Source organism: Scomber scombrus, chromosome 3, assembly GCF_963691925.1.
Source record: "Scomber scombrus chromosome 3, fScoSco1.1, whole genome shotgun sequence".
In the NCBI taxonomy this organism is placed as follows: Eukaryota; Metazoa; Chordata; class Actinopteri; order Scombriformes; family Scombridae; genus Scomber; species Scomber scombrus.
The window spans coordinates 35,160,339-35,171,581 of NC_084972.1; the positions used below are offsets into that span (position 1 = coordinate 35,160,339).

General features: G+C 41.6%; 1 protein-coding gene across 1 annotated transcript; it reads left to right on the top strand.

Annotated features, from left to right (window-relative positions):
* The first annotated feature begins 4,892 nt into the window (after nt 1-4,892).
* LOC133977899 (nuclear factor 7, brain-like) lies at nt 4,893-10,434 on the top strand. Its single transcript, XM_062416197.1, has 2 exons — nt 4,893-4,923; nt 9,254-10,434. Exons 1-2 carry the CDS (start codon nt 4,893-4,895, stop codon nt 10,390-10,392), a joined length of 1,170 nt encoding a protein of 389 aa, XP_062272181.1. The 3' UTR covers nt 10,393-10,434.
* The last annotated feature ends 809 nt before the right edge of the window (nt 10,435-11,243 follow it).

Consider the following 11,243-nt stretch of genomic DNA (forward strand, 5'->3'; position numbering starts at 1 on the left):
TCTGTGTGTCTGTGTGTCTGTGTGTGTGTGTGTGTGTGTGTGTGTGTGTGTGTGTGTGTGTGTGAGTGTGTGCCAGGCTGCCGTCAGGGCTGAGCGCTCAGAGCGACCGAGAACAACGCAGCGTTGTGATCAGCAGCAGCTTATCACAACCTCGTAAGTCTTAACTGTGAGCGGTATGAGAACAGACCCTCTCTGCTCTGGATGCATTTAACTCTTAAACATTCACACCCAGAAAAGAAGAAGTAGAAAAATATCTTTGTTTGTTTTATAGAACAAAAACCCAGCTGACCATCCTGGGTTTTAATATGAGTCTCTAGTTAACAGTTAAGGTGTTTATTTTCAATGAAAGTCAACTTCTGAATGGATTTGCCCCTTGTGTCGTCCTCCCGGGTCAAATTGACTCCGTCTGTTTTGACTGTTCCTTCTTTCCTTCCTTCCTTCCTTCCTTCCTCATTCTCTCTTTCTTTCCTTCCTCCCTCCTTCCTTCCTTCCCTTCCTTCCTTCCTCCCTCCTTTCCTTCCTTCTGCCTCCCTTCCATCTTTCCTTCCTTCCTTCCTTCCATCTGTCTTCTCTTCCTTCCTTCCTCCCTTCCTTCCTCCCATCTTTCTTTCCTTCCTTCCATCCTTCCATATTTCTTTCCTTCCTCCCTTCCTTCCATCTGTCTTCTCTTCCTTCCTTCCTCCCTTCCTTCCTCCCATCTTTCTTTCCTTCCTTATATCTTTCTTTCCTTCCTTCCATCTTTCCTTCCTTCCTTCTTCCTCCCTTCCTTCCATCCTTCCATCTTTCCTTCCTTCTTCCTCCCTTCCTTCCTTCCTTCCTTCCTTCATTCCTTCCTTCCTTCCTTCCTTCCTTCCTTCCTTCCTTCCTTCCTTCCTTCCATCCATCTTTCCATCTTTCCTTCCATCCTTCCATCTTTCCTTCTTTCCTTAACTCGAGGACAACAGGAGGGGTTAAAGTAAACATTTTACATTCATTTTTGTGCACGAGAGAAACATATCAAACCCAGAATAAAGTGGTCATACTAAAAGAGCAAAACTGTAAATAATAAGCAGTGAAATGTGGAAAGAACTACATAAAATAGTGTTTTTATTAATCCCACTCTGCACCAGTAGCTCTAACCACCAGCTTAGAGCTCTGCACAGCCGCTCCTGTGATGTGTGTAACCACTAAACCGCACAAACCCACAAACACTATGACCCTTCACACACAATAGACCTCCATTGATTTTGTGTCTTCTCCTGTTCTGCAGGGATAACACATTATTTTACTGTGTAGTATTAATAGGAGATGTACACCAGAGATAATATCTGATTCTTTGACTTAAAAAAAATTAAATTGAAAGCTACATGACTGTATACATAAAAAAACAACCTTTGAGTTGGAAGTTAACTACGACTAACAAAAACAACCCATAGTTAGAGACTTTATATCCATAGTTAGAGTGACAGATGCCTCATAGTTTCTGCAGTAACTATGAGGCAGAGTCAGTAAAGAGACTTGTAACTACTAAAATGAGACCCAAAAATTACTAAAAAGAGACTCAAAACAGCGGTCATCTACCAACTGTAGTAAAAGTGAGACAGATTTTCTAAGGAGACCCAAAACTACTAAAATGAGACCCAAAAAATGACTAAAAAACACCAAAAAGAGGTGTAAAAATGACTAAAAACAACCTACAGTTAGTTTGAGTGACAGCTGCCTTCATCTGGTTGCCGTAGTAACAGTGAGGTGGAGCAGTGAGGGGTGGATGGAGGCATTAACCCAAACAATGGACTTTAACTACCATCGTCCCCTAAACCTTTAACCCCTCCTTGGTTATTATTGTTGCCATGACGACGAACGAAACCTTAACAAAGTGATAATTTTAACACAAACCATCATCGTTTTGGATTCACATGGCCTAATCACATATCTGGAGTTTAGTTTGGAGAAGTTGTTGGACTTTATTTATCACATAATAGGGACGAAGGATGGAAGGGAGGAAAGGAGGAAGGAAAGGAGGGAGGAAGGATGGAAGGGAGGAAGGAAAGGAGGGAGGAAGGAAGGGAGGAAAGGAAAGAAGGAAGGAAGGAAGGTAGGTGTGAGGAAAGAAAGAGAGAGGGAGGGAGGAAGGACAGACGGAAGGAAGGAAGGAAGGAAGGAAAGAAGGAACAGTCAATACAGACGGGGTCAGTTTGACCCGGGAGGACGACACGAAGGTTAATATTAGTGAAGGACAGGAGGTATGTTTTGAGGCAGTAATTTAGCGAATGAGTTCACAGAAGCTCAGGTAGGATGGACCGGTCCACTTAGGTCTTTATAGTTTAGGGTCCTCTAAATGACATCATGGTCGACCTCAGTGACAGACTGAAACTCACAGCTGCTCGGGTCCGGAGGGAAAACATGTCAAAGGAATGAACCTCTGACCTCGAGTCCTACTCTATATTTTTTTTAATTCTCTTTTCGGCAGCAGAAGGAAGTGAGACAACTTTTTCTTCTTTTTTTTGTGGAGAAACAACAGAAGAGCGAGCAGAGGAGGTGAATGTCACTGTGTGTTTCTGTCAGTGTGACTGTTGTAGTGAGCCGAGCCTCAAACCCAACACACACAAACACAGACGGATATACTGATGTATGACTTTCAGTTCGGACTCAGAAAGCACTTAAAACTCTCTCTGATGTACTTTCTGTGTCCTAAAGAATGTTCCCACTCCTGGAAAACATTAAAAACTGTTTCAAAATACATGAAGAATATCAGTCTGACAGGAGAAAATCAAGAGTTTTTACTTTAAGGGGGGAAATGGGGCACAGTATGAGAGAGTCTTATGTAAAAGAAAGCAAATTGTACAATTATGAGGTTTGGTGAGCGGAGACTTTGAGGCGTAAATTTACCGCTGAGACAAAAACAAAAGAAATGAATAATAAGAGAAATAAAGATTTTATTTTTCTGATTTGCTTTGCTGAATTTACTTTAAAGACTTACAGTAGATTGAGCTCATTACATCTATATGTGATCCAGCTGATCGAGCCGACTTTAAGAAGATGCATTTAAATTTACAATCCTTCAAATTTAAGTCTATAATCTTTCTGTAGGTTGGTTTATATGAGCATTTTCAGTATTTAGAAAGAATCATCCACGTTAAACTCTGTTTTCATGGTTTGATCATGTGACTCCAGAACGACCCAGAGGAACATTATCTAATTTAGGGGAGCGTGTCTATGTTCCCACATTTCTATGAGATTATTTAAATTTAGACCCTATGTTCCCACAGCCACAGACATGTGTGGTTCCTGGTACCTCTGTGAGGCTAAGAGTGACAGTCCCTCATGAGCAATCATTTACAAATTAAGCACTGGGGCGGCACAACGCTGTCCTGATTGGGCCGTCTTTTTGTAAAATAGTTGTAAAATATAACCCTAATCCTAATCCTGTGGGAACACAGGGCCTAATTTTGAAAAAAAAGTAAAAGTTCATGTGATGTGGGAACATAGAGCTCAGCCCTAATTTAGCACCTCGTCCTTTTTTGTGGGACTCACATTAAGATCTGCTGTGTTGTTTTTCTTCTGAGGAAAGAAATAAAACTACTTTCCTGAAGCTACATTTCACCTTTGACAGACATCGGTTAGCTCTGGCGAACATATGACACACAATCCAGTGAGAAACAGCAGCTAGTAACAGTGAGAACTACACAAAGTTAGTTAGTAAATGGTAGATGGACACTTTTCTAGTCATTATGACCACTCATAGCTCTTTTACGTTACATCTCATTCACACCCATTCACACACTGATGGCAGGAGCTACCCATAGACTGTATATAAGAAATGGACGTAACATCTGTGACGTCACCCATTGGTTTGTGGACTGCTGCTCGGAGGCCAATAGTATCGGATCTGAGCAGCGCCATCTTGAACATTTCAGGTGCATGCTGGGAAAAATAAAAACAGGGATTCTACTTATATGGGCATCAGGAGGAGCATGAGGCGCCCTCCTGAACCTGTGAACCAATCAACCTGTCAATCACCACGTAGCCACGCCCTAATGCATACCCTGCTTTATCGTCACATATAAAATCAGGGAGGCCAAAATGTCCCAAATGAACATCATACTGCATTGAAGAAGGCTTTAAACTAGCGATTGAGACCATAAACACATTTTGAAAACGTTTACTGAGGTTAGAAATCAAGTGAGAAGTTGGTGAATTCTCCATTGACTTGTATAGAGACGGAAGTCCTTTTGACACCAAAACGGTCGCCCCCTGGTGGCCTTTTGATAGAATGCAGTTTTAAGTTACTTCCTGGTTGGCCTCATTTCAGAGGACCGGAACTCCCCGCCTGGAGCTACCACACAGAGTACCAACCTGCTCATCAGGAGGAAACTAACCATTCACACACATTCACACACCGTTGGCATAGCAACAGGAGCAGTTTGGGGTTAAGTATCTTGCCCAAGGACACATCGACATGTGGACAGGAGGAGACGGGAATCAAACTGCCAATCTTCCAAGTGGTGGATAATGTTTGCATGAGAACTAAATGTTATGTTAACATTAAAAGTAATGTTAGTGTGTTAGGAGAACACAACACATCCCTATCACCACCTGTTTAGGGCAATAAAATCCTATTTAATACACAAGCAGATGGTTTATGGAGTTTACTCAGCCGATTCTGTGCACAGCCTGAGTCTGTTTCTGTCTACTCTTAAACTGGCTCAGTGCCATGTAGGGCAGACTTGTCAGGAGTATTGACGTGTGTGTTACAAGTGTCCCAGCTATTGTGTTGTGTGTGTATAAAAGCAGACTGCAGAGAGCATTCAGTGAGCTCTCAGTCAGATACACTCTTTGTTGTCAGTCCTCTGGTTTTCCAGAAATTACCAGCATAGAAACCAGAAGGATAAATACAAATAATAGTTGTCAAGATGAGCAATTCGAAAATATCTTTAAAAAAACACAAACACAGAATCAACTTTAAAATCTTCCTCACCACCTACAAGGCCCTCAACAACTTAGCACCCCCCTACCTTGCTGACCTCCTTCATCACCACGCCCCCTCCCGATCCCTCAGGTCCGTCTCTGCCAACCTGCTACAAGTCCCCCGGACTAAGTGCCGGACCTGGGGTGATCGGGCCTTCTCTGTTGCTGCCCCCACCCTATGGAATTCACTCCCCCCTCACATCAAAATCTCCCCAACCATCTCCTCTTTCAAATCTGCACTAAAAACACACCTTTTCTTACTAGCCTTCAACTCCTAGCTCCCACTGGACTCGTCATGTTTTTAACCTTTGTTTTTGTCTTCTTTTGTTTGTTTGTTTTTTAACCTTTTATAACTTATAAACATTTGTTTCATAGCTTTAAATAGGGAAATAGGGAAATTGTAAAGCGTCTTTGAGCACCGCATAAAGCGCTATATAAGTTTGATTTATTATTATTATTATTATTAAAAAATGTCTTAAAAGCAGCATCAGGTTTGTTAAAATGTATATTTTGTATTTATGTTGGTCGTTTTTTAGTGTCCATGTGGTTAAGTCAAATTTAAAGGGGTTAAATGGGAAAATAAACATCTGAATAACTTGCACACATTCTTTTTTGTGGACCCAGCATCAGATTTCTGCTTTTTATCCATTTTGAGAGAATATATCCAGATGGCGCCATGACAAGGTGCTCATGACACTCACCAACACCTTGGAGCAGGAGAGACGCAAGAAACGCCAACCACAAGGGAGAACAATAACAACCCAGTTGGTAAGGGAGGAAGAAAAGCCCTTAACCACGGCAAAGATAAGGAACAGCCTACTGCAAAAGGCCCGGTCATGGGAGGAAGGCTGCAGTTCCCGCAGGTCGTCCAGACAACTCTGAGGCTGGATGTGCTTCAGTCCCATGGGAAGAAGGGTGTGATCAAGCCTTTGAAAGGAAGAGCGCCAAATACCAGGACCTCTTGGAGGATTGCAGGGGGAAAAGGGTTGCAGGCGTGGCTGAGGTTGGCTGCAGAGGATTCCCTGACCAGTCAGTGTGGAGAATGATCAAAGCCATAGAGATAACAGGGAGGGAAAGAAGGACAGCAGCTCGCAGGATGGAGGAGCAGAAAGAGCCTCTTGCTGGCTCTGGAGGGATAAAGGAGTTAAGCAGTGATTTGGCCACAATTGATGACCCACAATCGGGAGGGGTCGAAACACCTGATGAACTCTTTAATATTGGTCATTCTTTTCTGTCAACCCTTATTTGTCACTGACCCTTTTAAGGAAGAAGAAACTTTAACCTAAATCATGTTTCTCTAAACCGAAGCCTGACCTTAAGCAGCGTTATCACATCATAAAATACTAGTTAATGTTCTGCAGCTTCTTTCTTCTCTGGTTCTAAAGTGGATTTATGGAGGTTTTGTTGATGATTGAGATAATGATATCTTTGGGAAATCTAAGTCACACCAAATTTTAAAATATGTGTTTGATGTCTGTGTTATAACTTCAAGAAGGACACAAATTGCAGCTCTACATTTTCAGAGGCTTTCAGTCCAGACAAATCCCACTTTGACAAAATAGCCCAGATCAGGATTAGCACAGATTGAATTTAGTTGAGAAGCTGATTTGAGATCAGATTATTATCGGCCTAACCTCGCTGAACATGCACATTTGCTTTGGGGTCAGGCTTAAATCGCATTTGTGAAAGTTGATTGGATTAAACCAAGACAGAATTTGGTCCATTATCCCTGAAACCATGTAATTCATGAGGTCTGTAGTGCTCTCTCTTCAAAAAAAGAAGAGTAGAAATATGTAGAAACATCATGCATATTTTACAGTGTTTGATCAAATAAGTTATAAATGGTTTGCTTTGAGAGTAGATGAATCAGAAAGAGAGGGAGAGACGCTTTCATCATCAGAGCCATTTTACACTCAGGCCATCAGCAGAATATCAAAGTGCTGCATATGTATTCACACTTAGAGAGAATACAGAGCAGGATGACTGAGCTTGTTAGTGATACAGAGGCAATAGCGCTGGTCAACTCCAGGTCAAACACATCTGCATACGCCGCTTCACAGCAGTCGGTGACAATTCACAAAATGTCAAAACACTGATTTTCAGAGCTGGAAAAGTAAGTTAACATCATATCGTATATAATTCATAATTCACTACCTTTAAAAAAAAAAAAAGGTGTTGAGTTTAGGTGTTAATGTGAAGGTCTCATCATTCCACACAAATATTAGAGACACAATGTTTTTATCTGCTACACAGATGAAAGCAGGAAAAATCAATTACACCTCGTTGATTTCTTTTCATCTACATGAATCACACAGTCGGAGCTTCGTGGATAAACAGTGAAGGTTTTAAAGCTGAAGGCACCTCAATGTTAAACTATACAGTAAGTCTTAATTAGAGAAGTATCTTGCACAGATATGTAGTGTTTCCCATGCATAAAATATATTTGGACCATCCACTTAGACTGATATGCCTCCACCAAAAAGAGCTTTTTATACTTTAGTGTTTATTGGTTTTTCTTTTCTCTTCAAAAGAAAACTAAAGGGACAAAGAGAGAGTTTGTGAGCGTCGCTGCTGTTCCCGGACATGTAATGTTTCAAGATGCTTTTCAATAGCTTAAGATTTATTTCTTATGAGGCTGCTGCATTTGTGGCATTTCATGACTATAAATCGTCTTGTCCTGAACACAATGGCTGAACACAATGGCTGTCCTGAGGCGACCACAGTGCTGCTGGTGTGTTATGAAAGATTGTTTGCTTTAAGTAGAGACTCTTTCTTTCTTTCTTTCTTTCTTTCTTTCTTTCTTTCTTTCTTTCTTTCTTTCTTTCTTTCTTTCTTTCTTTCTTTCTTTCTTTCTTTCTTTCTTTGTGAACACTCTGATACAGATATTCAAACACAGATTCAACACAGCAGCTCAATCTTACTGTATCTCTCACCTGTCTGAAGCTGGCAGGTGTGTTTAATGTTACGTCTCAGTAGCTTGTTTGCATCAGTTTTTTCAATATTTTTAGTGTAGCTGCACCGAGTCATGCCTGTAGGACTCAAGTCAAACTGGCACGCTGCATGTGTTTTTCCACATGGTAAGTCAAGGCAAGAGAAATTTTCCTGTTTAGGGTTCTTATGACTGATTCAGAAGGGGGGTCGTCACAGATTGGCTGCATTCGGACTTGTCAGCAAGCAGGACCGCAGCAGTAGAGCTCACCAAAGTGTGAGCAGAGATGTGTTTCAGCACAGCTGGGTGTGACTAAAGTGGCCCGGCATAAAGGCATAATGGAAAACTCAAATAGACTGAGTGTGACTTTTCAGACCTTTGTAGTTCAGTCTGGTTGAATGGGAATCTGGATGGTTTATGATTCATTTGGGCAGGGTTGATTATTTTAGTTAGCAAAATTGAACTGAATTAAATTTGTGAAAAAGAGTGAAAAACTGTGATGAAGTTTTTAGGTGGAGTATTTTGTTTTTTATGAACTGTTCTTCAGATTGGGATTCGGGAGATTGTGTAAAAGATGTTGAATCTTAAAAAAGATCATCCAGAACAATATTCACTTCTTTGTCTTTCCCAAGTTCCTGTACAGTTTATTTTATAACCTTCATGCAGGTGATGAAGTTCTTTACTGTACACATAAAACCTGTTAATCATTAATGTTTACAGCTGATGGTTGGTGTATTGTTGAACTATGGACTGAAACACACCCTGTGTTACTGTGAAGCTACAACATTTATCAAAAGAGATCTGACAAAGCTCCGCCCCTCACCTGACTCACCTGAGACAAACCAGGAAACAGTTTATTGTTGGTCTCTAAAGAGACACACAGACTGAAAAACAGAGCATCAGATTCACCTTCAGACCAAACTAACAACTTCCTCTGAGTGAGTACAGCTACAGGAGAGAAAAGTGGAAAACTAGAACTCTGCTGCTTCAACCTGCTGACTCTCCACACACTGAAGGTGAGTTTGACTAAAAACTGGAGTCACACTGAAAGTAAATGTCAGTGAAGTTAGTAGAGGAGGGAGGGGAGCCATGACTGACTGTACTTTCTGTCTGCTGTGTTTTCAGCTTCACTCAGAGACTAAATGGCTTCCAGATCAGAGGAGGATCTCTGCTGTCCGGTCTGTCATGAGGTCTTTATAGATCCTGTTGTTCTGTCATGTAGCCACAGCTTCTGTAAATAGAGCTGGTGGAGACAGAAACCAACACAGTGTCCAGTTTGTAAGAGAAGATCTTCAAGAACAGATCCACCTCGTAACCTGGTGTTAAAGAACCTGTGTGAGTCCTTCTTACAGGACAGAGATCAGAGAGCTTCAGAGGCTCTCTGCAGTCTGCACTCTGAGAAACTCAAACTCTTCTGTCTGGACCATCAGCAGCCAGTGTGTGTCGTCTGCAGAGATTCAGAAAAACACACCAACCACAGATTCAGACCCATCGATGAAGCTGCACCACAACACAAGAAGGAACTTGAGGAAACTCTGAAGCCCTTAAAGGAGAAGTTAAAGGTTTGTGAAGAGGTTAAAGTGAAGTTTGATCAAACAGCAAAACACATTAAGGTCCAGGCCCAACACACAGAGAGGCAGATTAAGGAGCAGTTTAAGAAGCTTCACCAGTTTCTAGAAGAAGAAGAGGAGGCCAGGATGGCTGTTCTGAGGGAGGAAGAGGAGCAGAAGAGTCAGATGATGAAGGAGAAGATGGAGGCTCTGAGCAGAGAGATAGCAGCTCTTTCACACACAGTCAGAGCCACAGAGGAGGAGCTGAGAGCTGAAGACGTCTCATTCCTGAACAACTACAAGGCTGCAGTGGAAAGAGTCCAGCGCTGCCCCCTGCTGGATGATCCACAGCTGCCCTCAGGAGCTCTGATAGACCAGGCCAAACACCTGGGCAACCTGGCCTTCAACATCTGGAACAACATGAAGGAGATGGTCTCCTACACTCCTGTCATTCTGGATCCAAACACTGCTGCTCCATATCTCATCCTGTCTGAAGATCTGACCAGTGTGAGACTAGGAGGAGAGAAACAGCAGCTTCCTGATAATCCAGAGAGGTTTGACTCCTACTCTGTTCTGGGCTCTGAGGGCTTTAACTCAGGGACTCACAGCTGGGATGTCGAGGTTCGAGACAATAAATACTGGTCACTGGGTGTGTTATCAGAGTCTGTTCAGAGGAAGGGAGATATACAGTCTAGATTGTGGACAATAGGGTTCTATTGTAGTAAATACTCAGCATATTCACTACCAGCACCCGGCACTGTTCTCCCAGTGAAGAAGAAGTTCCAGAGGATCAGAGTGAATCTGGACTGGAACAGAGGAAATCTGTCGTTCTCTGATCCTGATACTAACACACACATACACACCTTCACACACACTTTCACTGACACACTGTTTCCATTCAGTGACACTTGGGATAAACTTCCACTGAAGATCTCTCCACTGAAGGTCTCTGTGACAGTAGACTGATGATGATGATGATGATGATGATGATGATGATGATGATGATGATGATGATGATGGTGGTTCTTATAATTTCTCTCATTTATTTCTGTAAGGGAACAGTAGCTTAATTTGAACTTCTGAAGCTTCTGTGTCATTATTCCAAAATATGTTGCTTTAGTTGTTTTTGTCAAATATAAAATAATTGTATTTATTTTTTTGATTGATTTATATGAAAACCTTTCATATACTGAATGTTAAAGAAGGACATCACTGCTCTGTGCGAGTTAACTGTGTTTAAAATAATAATAATCTTAATATTAAACGGTTTCCTTAATAATGGGTTTGTGCTGTCAGACTCATCAGAGACTCTCCGTCAGTGTGAGGTCCTTCTGCTGTGTCACAACAACCGTCGGTGAGATTGAACTGTGAAATATTAATGTTAAGGCGCCCAAAAAACTGGAACAAGAACATTTCCCTTGGGAGTGAAAATATTCTCGGGCTAAGTCATGGAAATGATTAAAACATGTACTCTGAATCTCTTCATGCTTTTGTTCCCTCGCTCCTTTTTTCTGTGCATATTTTTCCTGCTGCTTCCATCCCTGCCTCTCCTCTCATCTCTCTGTTCTTTTCTTTTCATTCCTTCACATTTACACTGAGGTGAGTTGTACTGTATGAACGTTAAAAGGTAAAAGTCATTCTTGAAGACGATGAAATCATAAAAAGAAAAAGGAGTGAATTTATGTTTCCATCCAACGAGATGTCGTCATTCACAGATCATCAGTCAAAGCTCCAATGATGGAAAACGTGATGGAAATATGACATTTCTGTTAGTTTGATGTATTGATGTGAGGAGGGCAACAGTCTGCTCATTATAG